Source organism: Thalassophryne amazonica, chromosome 7 (assembly GCF_902500255.1).
Source record: "Thalassophryne amazonica chromosome 7, fThaAma1.1, whole genome shotgun sequence".
Lineage (NCBI taxonomy): Eukaryota > Metazoa > Chordata > Actinopteri > Batrachoidiformes > Batrachoididae > Thalassophryne > Thalassophryne amazonica.
In genome coordinates, this window is record NC_047109.1 from 82229511 (window position 1) to 82248435 (window position 18925).

The following is an 18925-nucleotide window of genomic DNA, read 5'->3' on the forward strand; positions in this document are numbered from 1 at the left end:
TTTATACATTGTCAGCAATAACTATTTATTTATTTGCTTTCCTAGGTGTTACATAAAATAACTTAATTTTCCTGATTGGGTCTCATTTGTGGGTGTCCTTTTTCTTCCAAGCAGCATAAAATGTACGAGAAAAAATGTGACTAATTTAGAACATGAAACAAATACAATTGGAAAAAAATGTTTGCACACGTAAAATCATGTGCAAATACACCTGCATGCTGATTTACTAACAGAGCGCAGTCAGGATGGCGTCTGTCCATTAATGTCCATCCCTTTTGGCAGCATGCTTGCCTTCATGAATATGCAGTTTGGAGTTTGTCAACCTGACTGCAAAATTTTATTAGGGAATATGCAAATATGTAGGTTACATTTGCACACGAAACACAAATTATGAACGTCATAAGCAAATTCAGCGAGTGCTGACTGCATTTGTAGTTTGCAAGTTTGAAGCCTTGGCTGCTCTTAACAGGACTGCTGTTCCAGCAGCAGAAAGCCCGCTGCCTCCTTGAAGATAGAATTAAAAAATAAAAAGTACTCATTGTAAACATCAGGCATATTTACTTTGTGTTTATTTCTGTAAGAATAAATGTCTCTATGTGTAACAGGTGGACCAGAGTACATTTTGTTGCAGCTCATCATTCCAGTCAGTGATGTGCCATGCTGTCACACAAATTAAAACACACATGCACATCTCTGAAATGATACATACATGTCTGTGTGCACTGCATGTGTGTGTGTGTGTTCTCCCAATCAAATGTGCACACAGACAGTTGTGTGTTCCACCGTTGCTCATAGCTACCTCTGCAAACAAGACAGCTGTGCATCCTCTCTCGCAGACTTTGTGTGCACAGCGTGCACAGACGGCTGTGCACAACAGTGGAACCCACTGTCTGTGTGCCGGCAGAACTCAGTGTAATTATTCACCAGTTTGCTGGAATACAGTAAAATAGTTTAATATGTTAAATGTGTTTTTTTTTTTAATTGCTAGTGCGCAAGTACCTAGTGGCTCATTTAATTAATATGCACAAAATCCTCATTTACCTACTGCTGTCTGTCACGTTACAGCCTGCTGTCTCCACCCCAGTTTACATTGCCCATATAATGTGGTGGCCAAGTGGATCATTTGCTTGTTTCCAAAGTGGAAGGTTCTTTGTTCAAGACCATCCCTCTCCATTCTCCATATAATGTGGAGTTGCATCAAAACGCATCCAGCATAAAACTTGTGATGGCTCATTATGCAGATCCACAAGAAAAAAGGGAGAACATACTTTTTTTTTTACTCTGGGATTTTAGTAATTCGGACCATAAATTAATGTTTAAGACTAAATGTACCAGCTCCTTTAACCACTTTCATGTGACTGTCAGCAGCATGTCTGTGGAAAACAGCTCCCTCTGCTCCTCATTCATCAATGTCCTCACTCCCTATGTCTCCCATGGATGTCACTCATGACTTAGGCATCCAAGTCAACATGGAGGGCTTTGAGAGAATGGTATGTATGCTTTCACATATTAACATATTTTATTTGGCATTCATACTGTAATTACTAGATTTGAAAGAATCAGAAGAAATCTGATTATCAGCTGCTGTTTACCCACTGGTTGTCTCTTTTTACTGTTTTTAGAAGCATGACACATGGAATTGCAGCAACCTTCTATCTGTGGTCAAGCTCATGAGGAAATCTTCTGTCGGTGTTGCACCTTCAAACAAATATTATTAACCTGACTCGTTCTTTAACACTGTTTTCTAATGATCTAATCGTGCCTCCTGTCTTCCCTCAGGAGTCAGCTTCATGTAAGATCCGGGGCATCATTGGCTCCTTTAGTCTGGATGCTTTTGACAAATCATGATATAAACAACATGGACTTAGAGCAGTATGAGTCTCTTTTGTGGGTTGCCAAACCTTTGCTGGCAGATGTTCCCCCTGACCAAAATGAAAACTTCCTCTGAAAATAGAAATCAACTACATGGAGAAGTTGTGAGTGTGTTCCTGCCATTGTTTACTCCACGTAACATCTCTGTGTCGTTCATTTGGGTAAAAATCCCTGCTGATGTAACAGGATGAAGATGCTGTGGAAGGTGCATAAATTCATGTCTGAGGGCAAACGGGCTCTCGTGGTAACATGGGTAAAAGAGCACATCAGCCAGACGCACTTCAACTGTTCTCATGCCACGAGGCCGTCATTGGAGGACAAATCAGCAAGTAAGAAATTGTCTGAATTCCACCCGTGAAGTCAGAAGTCAGTCCAGTTATACACCTGTGTCTTCTATGTTAAACTTCACAATCAAATGAGACATTGTGAGAGGAATAGAGAGAATGAATTAGTCTGCTCAGATTTGCAAAAGCATGTTAGACATGAGAAGGCTACAGAAAGGGAGACAAATGAAAAGAAGAGTCAGAAGGGGAAAAAAGCAAACAGCAATGATTGAACTAAAACTGGATTGAAGTAGTGGGGCGATTGTGATGCATATTTTCTCATTGTTTGTTCATGCCTTTGTATGGAACTTTAATTTGATAAATAGAATTGACATAGTTTTGATTTCTGCTAATGTGTGTATTATATGGATAAAAAGTGTAAGGTTGTGTTTTACTCATGTAAGACTGATTTTTTTTATTTTTTTTTTTCTCCCAGTGGTGACTAAACACTGCAGACCAAAGCTGAAGTGGCTGAACTTGGTGGCGTTGAACATGATGGGGCCGTACCTCTGCAGTTTAGCAGCAGAAGATATTGATTCTGCAGCGAAGGACCAGGTTTTTTTTAGTTTGCAAAGATAATCTGTTGTTACTGAGAAAGGGACAAAATGAAATGAAATGAATGTTTTCTCTGTCTCTAGCTCTGTGAGTTTTTTCCTCTCCCCCCGCTTCAAGTTCACCTGCATTGGGACTCGGTTCAAACCCAGACTGGGCAAGGAAGCTTCTCCAAAGGATTCAACAGTGCTTCAGTGGCAATGAGGAGTTTGCACAGCATGTGGACAAGTACGAGGTCTATTAGAAAGTATTCCGACCTTATTATTTTTTTCAAAAACCATATGGATTTGAATCACGTGATTGCGTCAGACAAGCTTGAACCCTCGTGCACATGCATGAGTTTTTCCACGCCTGTCGGTTGCGTCATTTGCCTGTGAGCAGGCTTTGAGTGAGGAGTGGTCCACCCTCTCGGCGGAAATGGCGGAATGATTTGTGCTTTTTCTCCATCAGAATTTTTTCAGAAACTGTTAAAGACTGGCGGCTAGAAACCATTCGAAAAATTTATTGGCTTTCGGTGAAAATTTTATGGGCTTCACAGAGAATAAGGACTGTTACTACAGCTTTAAGGACGCTCGGCGCGCTGCGCTCCACGACGCCATCGAGAGCCACAAACCACCAGATCATTTCTAAAGTGATGGCTCTGTGGATCCGGACCGTCATGTGCACTTTCTCTGGTTATCACAAAAGCTGGACATCAGCCATTTTCCGGCAGATTTCACTGTTAACAAGAGATTTTGTCATGGAAAGCCGAGCGGGAAGGCTTCGCGCGTCCACGACCGATTTGCTGATAGAGCGAGACAAAGAACACCTCCGTTTTGGTCTCACAGGACGGCTTTGAGATGGCGTTCAGACAGCTGTCGGTGGTTTTTCCATCGAGTGATTATCCGAGAAATTGTGGATGTGCCTGGACATGCCAGAACATGTCCCGTGAGGCTTCATCATGGCGTTGCTGTGCGCCATGTGGAACCGCCGCAATGCGCAAAGCCTCCGCTCCTCTTTCCATGATAAAAACTCCTGTAACAGTGGAATGTGCCGTTCATTTCCAAACTGGACGCTGTGTTTTATCCGGGACATGGTCTGACTAGCACAGGAATTGTGAAAAGACGTGGACATGAGCACTTTTTCGGCACATTGAGACAGACGTGCGGAGGAATTCCGTGCGTCACGGCAGTGCCGCATGGCGCAAAGCAACGGCGTGATGAAGCCTCACGGGACATGTTCTGGCATGTCCAGGCACATCCACAATTTCTCGGATAATCACTCAATTGTCTCTCCCTCAGCCCCAACCAGTCCCAGCAGAAGACTGCCCCTCCCTGAGCCTGGTTCTGCTGGAGGTTTCTTCCTGTTAAAAGGGAGTTTTTCCTTCCCACTGTAGCCAAGTGCTTGCTCACAGGGGGTCGTTTTGACCGTTGGGGTTTTACCTCATTATTGTATGGCCTTGCCTTACAATATAAAGCGCCTTGGGGCAACTGTTAGTTGTGATTTGGCGCTATATAAAAAAAAAATTGAATTGAATTGAATTGAATGTGCAACAGAAATGCTGACCAAATCATCAACATATTGTGGGCTCATTTCTAGAATTTAAGTCACTATCGTGACTCAGTTACCATATTATTATGAAGATAAGATGATGGTTTTTTTCCCCCCTTTTTTGCAAATGTGTTCATTTTCAATACTCACTTCAAGTTAGGGTGACTTTGGGTTGGGGGGGACTGGTTACCTTGTAATTAGGATCGTCTCATGTTCAAAACAATACAATGGTGTCTGTAGCACACACATATGCTGAGAAAAGTTTAAATGTCTTATTGACTTCACCAAACTTTCATTCATTTTCTGCTGCTTGTCTAGTTTGCAGTGGCAGCAAAACAAGTAGCTCAGCCCACACTTCCTCGCCTCTTAATGCTTCCTGGGGGATCTTGAAGTGTTGCCGAGCAAGTTGGAAGATACAATCCCTCCAGTGTTTCCTGGGTCTTCCCTGGGGCCGGCTCCCAGTTGGATATTCCTGGAAGACCTTCTTAGGGAGACTACCAGGGGCTCATCCTCACCAGATGCTTGAACCATGTCAGCTGGCTCCTGTCAATGCGAAGAAGCAGAAGCTTCTCACCCTTTCCCAGAGTGTAAGCCCAGATAGCAGATGGAGGAACCTCTTTTAAGTCCTTGAACTTGTTATTTTAGTCATTACCCAAAGTTTATGACCATAGCATAAATGGACTGGTAAGTCATAGCCAGAAAAGGACGTTTTAAAGTACCTTGATCCTCATAACAAGGATGGTGCTGGGATCAGGTGCTGAGTCAGCTTTTAACCTTTATGTCATGATGAGTCCAATCTCTTATCAGTGGACAGAAAGTTGTGAAATGTTTTTTGCCCCCTGTACCTCTTTAGGTTGGGTTCACTGGCCTGTATTATTATCATGCTCCCAACATGACTGCTGACCTCAGCTGGAAGTTTCTCTCTCAGCTTGAGCACTGCAACAACTCTGGCATCACAAAGGTATGAATCACCCCAAACGTTCACACTCATTCATCCCACAGCAGGATAGAACTCACCGCCTGAATAGATCTCATCATCATCATTTTATTTTACTTTCTTTGTGTAGCTGAAGAAGCACCTCATTGAGACAGTGATATCAAACCTCCAGTGACACACTCGGTGAAAAAGAAGTGTGCTACCTGGGCACAAGTACAAGGTTTTTGTCTGATAAGCAACTGTCCACAATATCCAGACATGTTCTTAACCAGTGTCTCATAAATTCTGAAGCAAATGTCAAATGGACACAGAGCCAACAGAAGACATTAACTCGGAGACTGCTGGGTGATGAGGAGGTGAGTGTTTCACTTCTGTCCCACATATTATCTCTGTCACTGTGCCTTCACCCACAGTCTGCTTTCCCCAAGTGCAAAAACGTGTCGGGTGAAGACCTCATGTCCCTTGGCCTTTTGTGAGAGGAGTTCCCACCTGTGTGATAAAACGTGTCAAAGCCATGGAGGTTCTGAATGATTCTGAGGAGCTGAAGAAGCTCTGCAAACAAATGAGGAAGAGCCAGTTAAAAGCTTTACTACAGGCTGTGAGTGAGAGAAGAGAAGCAACAAACATTAGATTATCAGTGTAGCTAAAATTATTGTAGACATCCATAAATGACATGACGTGCAGGATTTAAGAAGTAAATGTTTCCCTCCAGCTTTGTAAAGATGTGGCGCCCTTGGATCTGTTGCGGTTACCCACGCTGCCTGATGCTTTGCTTCACAGCACTTCTCTGAGGTTCTTGAACAAAGCAAACATCAGCTCTTTGGACCAAGTTGAGGGTAAAAACTGGACCCGTACACAGGTATTCATCCATTTTACATGACGCACTTGTCTCTGGTGAATACTGTATGTATTTGTCAAGGTCGAACAACCTTTTTGCATCATCAAAACCAGCCGAGAGAAGAAACATCCTCTGAATTATGTGGCTTCTTACCGTATTAATACTTTAGAAAACTACAGATATTTTAATCAGATACTTGAAATAGACAACAGTGTTTGTTGAATGATTCCACATCTATTTCTTGAGGGTTTTTTTTACTTTAAAAACTAGAAATTTTGAGGTTCATTCAGATAGAAGACAGTCAGGTTCATAAATATTTGGAGAGTGACACAATTTTTGTCATTTTGCCCCAGTACACCAGAAAATGAAATTGAAATGAGCAATCAAGATGTGCTTATAGTGTAGATTTTCAACTTTAATTCAGGGGATTTACCAAAAGTATCACAGTAACCAGTTAAGATTTCTGTCCATTTTTGGAGCAGAGAAGAGTTTTCATACAAGAAAGCTGTGCATTAGGCAAAGGTTGCACTGAGCACAGTTTCTCAGCGCGCAGCCACAGAAGCCTTTAATTCTAGCTATGAGTCAGAGTTTGGGTGTCATGGCGGCTTCCTCCACAAGTCTCCTTTCACAGTCATTTTGATTTTGAGAACTGCCTAATTCATACAGATTTACCATACAGTACTATACTGTTTGTATTTTTTTCTACTGATGTACGTAAATGAAGAACAAGGCATATTCAGTGAGTTGGAAATGTTCATGTATCCATTTACATTTGTTATACTAATGGGCGCCATTACTTATGCAACATATCATCTTGGCTTTGATATTTTGATTTAATTTATATCACATTGTAGAGATTTACTTTCAGTTTGAGTTTAAGCAGAGCAGTTTTAGAAATGTTTACCATGGAAGTCTGAATTACTTTTTATGTTCAAAATGGCATAAACAAAATAAACTGAGTAAAAGCTCAAGGGGGCGAATACTTTTGCAAACCACCATATTTTCAAGATTTTATTTTAATGCAAACAGTTATCTTTAAACTGTATATGGTTCAGTCCTGATGGAGGTAAAAGTTTGGTGTAACACTGGATGTTTACAGATGGTCTACTGGTTAAGGTGTTGGGCTTGAGTCCAGAAGTTCATGGGTTCAATTCCCAACCCCTGAGTGGAAAATCACTAAGGGCCGTTGGGCAAGGCCTTTAATCCCCTATTGCTCCTCGGTGGCTTTTCAGTCGTGTGACTATCCAAGAAATTGTGCATGAGATTGCTCCTGGTGTGTAGTAAGCACCTTGTATGGCAGCAACCTGACATCGGGGTGAATCTGAGGCATAATTATAAAGCGCTTTGAGCGTCTGATGCAGATGGAAAAGCGCTATATGAATGCAGCCCATTTACCATTTATGTTCCTAGTTCTTAATTGACTTCATGAGATGTTACTCAAAGACCAGCATCACGATTCACTGTGTTGTTCTTTTCCCCTCAGGCATCATTCTTACTAAAACAACTGACACAAGGCAAGAAGACACTCCCTTATAGGTATAATGATCATTAAAATAACCTTATAGTAAAAAATATATTTGATTGAAATAATTCTGATGGTCAGTGAAATTAAAGTCAAAGTTCTTTTTTAGGGATGTATTTTTTTAAATAGCTACAAAATCATAAACTACACAGAACGCACTTATTTATCTTATTTGACACATTTTTCTGTGATTCCTCATTGTACCAAATATTTCTGTTTACAATACAGCAGGTTGGGTTCACTCTTTCAGGGCATAACCTGCAAGATGATCAACAAAATCCATGACAGTGAGGCCCTGGAAATGGCTCAAGCCATCACAGACGCTCCACGGTTCCTCTCCAAATTTCAGGCATGTATTTATACAGAGAACTGCCAATGATTTGGAATGTGTGTGCCCAAAAACCTTTATAAAATGTGTATATATATATATACTTTTTTAGGCATGCTGTGCTGCCCAAAATCTTTTTGCAACTTTGGAGAAAAAGAGATCAGATTATTTTAAAACAATCACACCTGACGAGATGGATGCGATCCCCACAACGCTGCTGGTTCACCTGCCGTAAGATCACCATCTCTTCTCTTACTCACTCTTTCATATGTGCACTGAAAAAAAGTGAACCAAACTTAACATACAATTTCAGGCCGGCGAAGGTGAAGGACTTGCCGTCCTCCATGTGTTCCAGCCTCCTTGACAAAATTGAAAAAGCCGATCTGAGCTTATTACCAATTTCTTCACCATCTCGTGGTACACTGGTCCTGAAAGCTCTGCTCTGTCTGAGCAACGTAAACATGTTTGCACCACAGTATGCTGTCATAGGGTCAACCACACTAGAGACTAAGACATCCGTAGGGATAGACTTAACTGGTCTGTCCAGTGAGGACATATCTAGACTCGGACCACTGTTGTGTGAGCTCCCCCCGTCCACACTGCGCCTCCTGGCCCCTGATGTCCTCAACTCTACCCTGCTGGCCATGGCCTCCTGCCAACACATTCCTCAGAGCTCCAGGATGCCACTGACTCAGCTGCTCAGGGAGATTATGGGTAGGACAGCCTCCCTGTGGACATGAGTTACTTATGAGACTGCAAGAATGCAAGGGACTAATCATGTCTGTCCTGCCTCGACAGGAACCCAGTCAGTTGGTCATCTGAAACAATGGAAGCACTGGGTTGTCTCCTCTTTCTGAGTGACAGCACACCTGATCTGCCAATTAAGGTGCATCTTTTTCTCTTGTTCCACAGATGAACTAACCGACCTATGGACAACATCTTGCCAAATGTTTTTTTAAATACAGGTTGTCCCAAAAAAAAAAAGTGCCACAAAATCATTTGACTCTAATTCTGCAACGGCTAATCTGAATTCTGTCCTTTTTTTTCAGACATCAAGATATATGTGAGGAATTTCTTCTGATGTAGTTTGAGACTGATGCAATGAGCAGATATATAACTGAGCAGAAAGGGAAATTGGTGGAATTCGATTTTGAGACCAAGTTGATCATGCAAATCCAACGACAATATCATTGTCATCTTGCAGTTAGAAAAGCTCCAGAAAGAAAGACTATATGGAGGATTGTAAAGACGTTTTAAACTGATAGAACTGTTCACAATGTTAACAAAGGGAGATCTGGCTGAACCAGATAAGCGGTGCACATTTTGAGCACCTCTTGTGAATGCCAAAACTCTTATAAACTGAGGTGAAATTAGGAATGAACACCAGAGATAAAATTCCCTGATATGCTTCAAGTTGACATATGACAGATATCAGTATCCAAATGTGTATAGATTTTTCATGGCTTTATTTCTGTGGCACTTCTTTTGGGACACCCTGTATAAATCAAACCTGGAGTTGGTTACATTCTCTTGGCAGATGGTCCCTTCATAGGGTCTGGTTCTGCTTGAGGTCTCTTCCTGTTAGAGGGAGATTTTTTCCTCTTCAATGCCACCCTGTCCTTGCTCTGTTAATGTATCTAATTAACCTATATACTATTGGGTCTCTCTAAATTAGAATTAATTATAATATAAATATATCAAACAAAGTCTTGACCTGTTCCATATGTGCAGTACCTTGAAATGATGTCTTTGGTGATTTGGTTTTATACAGCTACAATGGATTTGACGTATTGTTTTTGTCCTGATCTCTTTTAGCCTTGGATGAAGGATGTTCTGTCTTTCCTGATGGATTGTATGACCCACCCCCGAACGGCCATTCTAAAAAAATACTTCTTCGATCTCGTCACTAAATCAAATGGTAACCGTAACAAGATAAAACAAGGAAGGGGTCAGCTTGTCAGCGTAAGATATTTGGGTAGTTGTATATGCAGCAGAGTTTCCCTCCTCACAGAGGTGATGGGGGGGGATTTGTATCATCACAAACATTTTGTCAACAGGTTTTTGACAAGAAAATATTAGTGGACACCTTGTGATGCATTCAGTTTCTTAATTGTTTTGATTTTTAAAAATGGTAGTGTGGGCAACTCAGAAAGGTAACAAGAAACATGCAGTTCCATCACTCAGTAACTGTTTCAATAAAGTAAACTGGGGTTTTAATAGTTACCTCCTGTTCTTAATGGTTGTTTTATTAAGTGTGAAACAGGTGAAGATGTTTATGGTGTCTTTTCTTGGTTTGTTTTCAGCCAGCAGTTCTCTGTTCCTCACTGCAGACCTGATTGAAGAATTGGGCGAATCCAACGTCTACTGGAAACCTGCACAACTGGAACAGATGACAACAGAGACCTTCACTGCTGCTGTGGACACACTGGGTGCCATTCGTGATTATGATGCTGCTCAACTGGCTGTGCTCGTTAGGAAAGCAACTCAGGTCCAGCAGACACACTCATTGTGTACCGTAAAAACACGAATGGGATTGACACATTGTCCTTTTCTCTTAAATAACATAAATCAGTGATTTTCAACCTTTTTTGAGCCGTGGCACCCTTTTTATATTTACAAAATCCTGCGGCACACCACCAACCAAAATAATATTATAATGCTATTACCTCTGGTTTTGCACAAAACCCAAATATCATCATTATTATTATTATTAATAGAAAATCGATACAGAAAACACCACATTTCGAAAATCCTCAAGCATTTTGCGCTCTTATCTCAAGTAGGGCTGTCACGATTAGGAATTTCTGGAGACGATTGTCAAATAATTGCGAATGACGAATATATTGTATTTTTTTTTTCTTTTTTTCCCCTTCTTTATATTCTACTATTGTAGTATAATTACACAACTCTGGAAGAACGTTTGGCTTCTGTGAGTGGAGAAACTGGGAATGGTGCAACATTTTTATTTTTATCTTCATTTTACATACAGTCCCAACTTTTTCTGATTTGTGGTTGTTTCTGTTGCATTTCTGAAATTGTTTCTCCTCATCAGTCACATTTTGTGCTTAAACACTGCATTAAGCTCAAGATTGAACAAATAAATACCTTTGGAAAATAACAGCTGTTAAAGTTCAGAGTTCTCACCTGCTTTTTGTGATCTGTGCGTTTGAACATTGTTTTTTTTTTTTTGTGGCTCAGTTCATTCATATATTCTCATTTTTTAAATATGTTTTTAAAGATATTTGACCATTTATTTCATCTCATGATCTCATAAATTCAACATACGACCGCGCACATGGTGTGAACAGGACGGTAACGGCAGAATCACATCTTTAGAGAAAGTTCAGAGAGAAGTAAAGGCAGCTTCATGTTTCCGTTTTAACGTTCACTCGGGTTAAAATCCTCTCTCTGCTCCGCGCTCGCTGCGCACTGAACGTGTCGCGCCTGCATTCAGGAATCTCCCTCACCCACCCCTCCCTCGCAGCCTGTTAACTCCGCGCGCGCACAGGCACAGACACCGACAGCTCCGCATTTTAGACGGCTTTTGAAGAAGACGGCACTGTTTTAATCGGCCGTCAGCCTCCTTGTTATTGTCCCGCCTTAAGACGAGATCGAGGCTGCAGCACGTTTGACATCAGATTCTGTCGTTTTATGCTTTGTGGATAAAATAAATAATTCACGGTAATCGCGAATATGAAAAATAATCGCGAATATGAAAAATACCCACGGCACCCCTGACGATTGATCACGGCACCCTAGGGTGCCGCGGCACCCCGGTTGAGAATCACTGACATAAATAAATAAAAATGGCACTTTGTCTCAAGCAGTCATATCAGGTCAGGTCTGGGAGCATCCACGGCTGCTACACATTGCTGCGTCCACCTCAGATGTTGGACGGTCCATCTCCACCTCTTAAAAATAACCATCTATCAATCACGGCAAAGCTGAAACGTAGGCGTCCACATGGACATTTCCATTTGCTGTGGTCTGGAACTCTGAGGCCCCTGCGTGCTGGATTGCTCGCAGAAATGCACCACACGTCTCCACTTCAAGACTGCTCATATCCCATTCTCCTTGTACATTTGGAGTTGGATCAGGAATGGCATCTGCCCTAAAATGTACCAAGTCACCAAGTGGATCTATATTGGAGCTGCTGTGGTGATCCCGAGCGAAAAGGGTGAAGCCAAAAGCAGTTATTGTCAGGCATGTAGTTCAAGCAGGGCAGATTTGCCTTAGCAACTTGCTGGGCTTAGTGACTGTACTGAATAGCACTGTAGTTAGGTTTGAAAATGTTTCTTTGGGATATAATAAAATTCATTCATAATAAAAGTAATGATTGTTATCACTGCAAAAATCCTAAAAGTACTCTGCCTCCTCAATTCACAGCTAAATGACCAACTCTCACATCTGATAAAGAGTGATGTTTGTGGTTGTCCAGATTTGGGGTCCAGTGTCACAAATGAAAGAATCTGCGGTTGCAAAGATGAGATGTATAAGTCGAGGCTTCTCCATCGCTGAGCTGGCGGTGCTGCCCTTTTCTTTGGACACCCTGGAGAACATCGCAGACTGTGGCTGGAGTGAGTTACAGGTAGAGGATAAAGGCAGTGTCACACACTGATGGCATCATAAAGAGGTTCCTCACTAACAGAAGTGATCACGGGTCTCAACAGATGGAGGCGGTGTGGAAGGGAATTGCTCAACGCAAGAACCTGAGAGTGCAAAATCTGGAAGCTGCAGATCTCATTGAACTGCACCATTTCATCTGCGGCCTCAGCATCCGTGAGATTCAGCAGCTCAACGCGGACGTCTTCACGTCTGTATCTCGTACACAAAGCTCACGACAAATTTGTGTTTCACATACGAATGTGGAAAATTACTGCTGCACCATAAACACACTGGGAGCTGTGATGCTATCAGACAAATGTCAGTGTGCTATTCGTTCAGGGCGCTTAAAAAAATCCATCACTGGTTCTCCTGCAGAATGTTATCAAGAACAGGCATGACTGTTTTATCTCCATGTGTCGTAATTGAAAAAAAAAAAACAATATCAATGTATGGCTGTTCAATAGGGAGGCTGTAGAATCTGTCAATGATATCCAGTGCTCCCGAGAGAAGACTCGGCAGCTGAAATGGCTTACTGTGGCTGAATTTGGAGAACCCAAAACCTGGATGCAGGCACATGCGTCCATGCTGGGCAACATCATGGGTGAGACACGTTCAGTCTGCAGGGAAACAATTGTACGAGGTCGGTGAGAAAAGTATCCGACCTTTTTATTTTATGCAAAAAAAAATACTCCGTTTTGGAGTGTCAGAGGACAAGTTGGGACATGCCCAGCTCTCCACAATTTCTCTTATACTCACTCGACTGGTAAGCTACTGAAAGCCGAGATAGGCATGTCCCAACTTGTCCTCTGACACTCCAAAACGGAGGTGTTCTTTGTCTCGCTCCATCAGCAGCTCCGTCGTGACGCGCGAACCCTCCGCGCGGCTTTCCGTGACAAAATCTCTTGTTAAAAGTGAAATCTGCCGGAAACTGGCTGATGTCCAGCTCTTGTGATAACCAGAGAAATTGCACACGACGGTCCCGGATCGACACAGCCATCTGTTTAGAAATGAAATGGTGGTTTCTGCCTGTCAATCGCGGTTCGGAGCGCGGCGTGCCGTGCGCCATTGTGGGCCGTCCTTAAAGCAGTAGTAACACTCCTTAATCTCTGTGAAGCCCATAAAATGTTCACCGAAAGCCATGTGAATTTTCTGAATGGTTTCCAGGTGCCTGTCTCTAACAGTTTCTGAAAAATTCTGATGGAACAAAGCCCAAATCATTCCGCCATTTCCTCGCAATGAAAAAACGACGAGAGGGGTGGACCAGTGCTCACTCAAAGCCTGCCCACAGGCGAATGATGCAACCGACAGGTGTGAAAAAACTCACGCATGCGCACGAAGGTTCAAGCTTGGCTGATGTAAAAACATGAATCAAATCCATATATTTTTTGCATAAAATAAAAAGGTCAGATACTTTTCTCACACACCTCGTATCTCACTTTGTGCAGTGCATCCAGAAAGTATTCACAGGGCTCCACTTTTTCCACATTTTGTTATATTACAGTCTTTTTTAACATTTATTCTTTATTATTATTCACAGATCACATTACAGCCAATATTGGAAAGGAATAAAAGGAAAGGAGAAAAAAAACAGCATAAAAACCTTGCTGTTACTAACAATACTACAACCCCTGGCAGTAATTATGGAATCACCAGCCTCGGAGGATGTTCATTCAGTTGTTTAATTTTGTAGAAAAAAAGCAGATCACAGACATGACACAAAACTAAAGTCATTTCAAATGGCAACTTTCTGGCTTTAAGAAACACTATAAGAAATCAGGAAAAATAATTGTGGCAGTCAGTAACGGTTACTTTTTTAGACCAAGCAGAGGGAAAAAAATATGGACTCACTCAATTCTGAGGAATAAATTATGGAATCATCCTGTAAATTTTTATCCCCAAAACTAACACCTGCATCAAATCAGATCTGCTCGTTAGTCTGCATCTAAAAAGGAGTGATCACACCTTGGAGATCTGTTGCACCAAGTGGACTGACATGAATCATGGCTCCAACACGAGAGATGTCAATTGAAACAAAGGAGAGGATTATCAAACTCTTAAAAGAGGGTAAATCATCACGCAATCTGATTAGACATTTCCATGCAAATTCTCTCCATGTATGTGAGTTGGTGTATTTCCATTGAAACTCACAGTAACTGTCCCTTTCCTCTCTCAAAATTTCAAAATTACATTCCTTCTCCCAGTTATCTTTAAAATAATCTGTAGAATAAGATTTTTTATTCATAAAGTTCTTATATAGTCTAGATATCATACCCTTGCCTCATTCCGATGAATAAGCACGTAATACCTCTTTTAGTATTGGATCATCAGGGTCCACTGTAAAATTTCTAATCACCTGGTTAAAATAATTACGTAGTTGTAAATATCTGTAAAAGTCTTGCTTTTCCAGAGAGTGTTCCCTTTTCAGAGTCTCAAAACTTTTAAATTGTCCTTTATTTGTTATTGAGTGAAATGTTGTTATTCCCTTGATTATCCAGCATTTAAATCTAGAGTCCAGTTGATTCGGTTTGAAGTCAGGGTCATGGGCTCACCATCTAATTCTTCCTAACTTGTCGTGTAATTTATATGTATCTTTAACAGAATTCCAGATTTTAATTTGAAATTTTGTCCATGGATTTTGCAGTTTGTTTAAGCAATTGCCCAGGTCTTTATTACCCAGTACTGCCTGAATTGGGGGGGTCCTTAATGAATGATATTTCAGTGTCTTTCTACCTGGCCTGGTAATCTTGATTACACAAATTTATCAATGGTCTAATTTGGGATGAGAAAAAATAATCCTTTAAATTTGGTACAGCCATTCCTCCTCTTTCTTTCGGTAGTTGTAGTGTTCTAAACCTTACCCTGGGTTTTTTCCTTTGCCAAATGAATCTGAAAAATATCCCATTCGGAGAATTGTTTTGTGGTTATTTAAACTGGAAGGGCCTGGAATAAAAAAAGAAATCTCGGGAGTATATTCATTTTTATGGTCTCCACTCTTTGAGTAAGGCTCATAAAGGGGTTGGAGTTCCATCTTTGTATATCTACTTTTATTCTAGTAAGGAGTGGGTCATCGTTAGTCTTTGCTAATGTGGTAATGTCCTTTGGAAACAGTACACCTAGATATTTCATTGAGTCTTTGTCCCAGTTCAGATTAAATTTGTCCTTAATTTGTTTGGATGGAATATAATTATGTGTTAGGATTTGAGTTTTCTGAACATTCAGTTTATATCCCGTGTATTTACCAAAGCTATCTAGGAGCTTGAATAGTCCAGGAAATGAGTGAGCGGGGTCTTTTAGGTATATTAGGATGTCGTCCGCGTACAGTGCAATTTTGTGTTCATCTCCATTTATGGTAATACCTTTAATATCGTCAGTTTGCCTAATCCATTGAGCGAGCGGTTCTACAACCCCTGGCAAAAATTATGGAATCACCGGCCTCGGAGGATGTTCATTCAGTTGTTTAATTTTGTAGAAAAAAGCAGATCATAGACATGACACAAAACTAAAGTCATTTCAGATGGCAACTTTCTGGCTTTAAGAAACACTATAAGAAATCAGGAAAAAAAAATTGTGGCAGTCTGTAACGGTTACTTTTTTAGACCAAGCAGAGGGGAAAAAAAAATATGGAATCACTCAATTCTGAGGAATAAATTATGGAATCATCCTGTAAATTTTCATCCCCAAAACTAACACCTGCATCAAATCAGATTTGCTTGTTAGTCTGCATCTAAAAAGGAGTGATCACACCTTGGAGAGCAGTTGCACCAAGTGGACTGACATGAATCATGGCTCCAACACGAGAGATGTCAATTGAAACAAAGGAGATTATCAAACTCTTAAGAGGGTAAATCGTCACGCAATGTTGCAAAAGATGTTGGTTGTTCACAGTCAGCTGTGTCTAAACTCTGGACCAAATACAAACAACATGGGAAGGTTGTTAAAGGTAAACATACTGGTAGACCAAGGAAGACAGAAAACTTAAAGCAGTATGTCTCAAAAATCGAAAATGCACAACAAAACAAATGAGGAACGAATGGGAGGAAACTGGAGTCAACGTCTGTGACCGAACTGTAAGAAACCGCCTAAAGGAAATGGGATTTACATACAGAAAAGCTAAACGAAAGCCATCATTAACACCTAAACTGGAAAAAAACAAAGTTACAATGGGCTAAGGAAAAGCAGTTGTGGACTGTGGATGACTGGATGAAAGTCATATTCAGATGATGCTGGAACTTTTGTTTGGTGCCGTTCCAATGAGATTTATAAAGATGACTGCCTGAAGAGAACGTAAATTTCCACAGTCATTGATGATATGGGGCTGCATGTCAGGTAAAGGCACTGGGGAGATGGCTGTCATTACATCATCAATAAATGCACAAGTTTACGTTGATATTTTGGACACTTTTCTTATCCCATCAATTGAAAGGATGTTTGGGGATGATGAAATCATTTTTTCATGATCATAATGCATCTTGCCATAGATCAAAAACTGTGAAAACATTCCTTGCAAAAAGACACATAGGGTCAATGTCATGGCCTGCAAATAGTCCGGATCTTAATCCAATTGAAAATCTTTGGTGGAAGTTGAAGAAAATGGTCCATGACAAGGCTCCAACCTACAAAGCTGATCTGGCAACAGCAATCAGAGAAAGTTGGAGCCAGATTGATGAAGAGTTCCCTGAATAAATTCTTTATAAAAGCCAAATCTCTCGAGAGTCTTATATAAAAATTTCCATCTCAGAGTCAGAGGCCTTCTCTGCGTCAAGGCTTAACAATAAGGCCTGAGACTTATGTTCTTGTATATAGTTTATAATATGTAGTGAGCGTCTAATATTATCATGACTTTGTCTCTGGGGAATAAAGCCTGTTTGGTCTGTCTGTATCAGGTAAGGAAGAACCTCTTCAACCCTCTTGGCAAGTATTGATGTATACAATTTGTAGTCGGTATTCAGGACAGAAATTGGTCTAAATGATCCACAATCTAATCTGTCTTTCCCTCTTTCGGAATGACCATGATTGTAGCTTCTCTCCAGGTTGGCGGGATTTTCCCCTCTTTTAAAGCTGTGTTAAATATATTAAGGAGGTTTGGTGTTAACTCGGTTCTGAAGATCTTATACCATTCAGCAGGGTACCCATCTGGCCCTGGTGATTTGTTTGTTTTTAACCTTGAAATCGCACTGTTCAGCTCTTCTTTTGTTATTTCAGCTATTAATTTTCTGTTTTGATCTTCTGATAGAGTGGCTAAGTTAAAGGATGTTAAAAACTGCTCTATTCGCTGTTCCTCTTCTAATTTTGGTTGGGTATATAATTGTTTGTAGTAGTTTTGAAATGCCATTTGTATTTCGTTTTGTTTATACAGTAGTGTTCAGAATAATAGTAGTGCTATGTGACTAAAAAGATTAATCCAGGTTTTGAGTATATTTCTTATTGTTACATGGGAAACAAGGTACCAGTAGATTCAGTAGATTCTCACAAATCCAACAAGACCAAGCATTCATGATATGCACACTCTTAAGGCTATGAAGTTGGGCTATTAGTAAAAAAAAGTAGAAAAGGGGGTGTTCACAATAATAGTAGTGTGGCATTCAGTCAGTGAGTTTGTCAATTTTGTGAACAAACAGGTGTGAATCAGGTGTCCCCTATTTAAGGATGAAACCAGCACCTGTTGAACATGCTTTTCTCTTTGAAAGCCTGAGGAAAATGGGACGTTCAAGACATTGTTCAGAAGAACAGCGTAGTTTGATTAATAAGTTGACTGGAGAGAGGAAAACTTATACGCAGGTGCAAGAAATTATAGGCTGTTCATCTACAATGATCTCCAATGCTTTAAAATGGACAAAAAAAAACAGACGCGTGGAAGAAAACGGAAAACAACCATCAAAATGGATAGAAGAATAACCAGAATGGCAAAGGCTCACCAATTGATCAGCTCCAGGATGATCAAAGACAGTCTGGAGTTACCTGTAAGTGCTGTGACAGTTAGAAGACGCCTGTGAAGCTAATTTATTTGCAAGAATCCCCCGCAAAGTTTCTCTGTTAAATAAAAGACGTGCAGAAGAGGTTACAATTTGCCAAAGAACACATCAACTGGCCTAAAGAGAAATGGAGGAATATTTTATGGACTGATGAGAGTAAAATTGTTCTTTTAGGTCCAGGTGCCGCAGACAGTTTGTGAGACGACCCCCAAACTCTGAATTCAAGTCACAGTGAAGACAGTGAAGCATGGTGGTGCAAGCATCATGATATGGGCATGTTTCTCCTACTATGGTGTTGGGCCTATATATCGCATACCAGGTATCATGGATCAGTTTGGATATGTCAGAATATTTGAAGAGGTCATGTTGCCTTATGGTGAAGAGGACATGCCCTTGAAATGGGTGTTTCAAAAAGACAATGACCCCAAGCACACTAGTAACCGAGC

General features: G+C 40.8%; 1 protein-coding gene and 1 long non-coding RNA gene across 2 annotated transcripts in view; both read left to right on the forward strand.

Annotated features, from left to right (window-relative positions):
* otoa (otoancorin) overlaps positions 1-18925 on the forward strand; it is a 69243-nt gene that overhangs the window by 39561 nt on the left and 10757 nt on the right. Inside the window, 10 exon segments of the mRNA XM_034173659.1 lie at positions 2059-2201; positions 2632-2750; positions 5131-5238; positions 8379-8632; positions 8701-8788; positions 9718-9820; positions 10206-10390; positions 12341-12490; positions 12573-12715; positions 12972-13108. Coding sequence (XP_034029550.1) covers positions 2059-2201; positions 2632-2750; positions 5131-5238; positions 8379-8632; positions 8701-8788; positions 9718-9820; positions 10206-10390; positions 12341-12490; positions 12573-12715; positions 12972-13108 — 1430 coding nt within the window.
* Positions 1423-1804, forward strand: LOC117514372. The gene is made up of 3 exons (XR_004561870.1): positions 1423-1490; positions 1623-1685; positions 1780-1804. It is a non-coding gene; the product is annotated as an uncharacterized LOC117514372 (long non-coding RNA).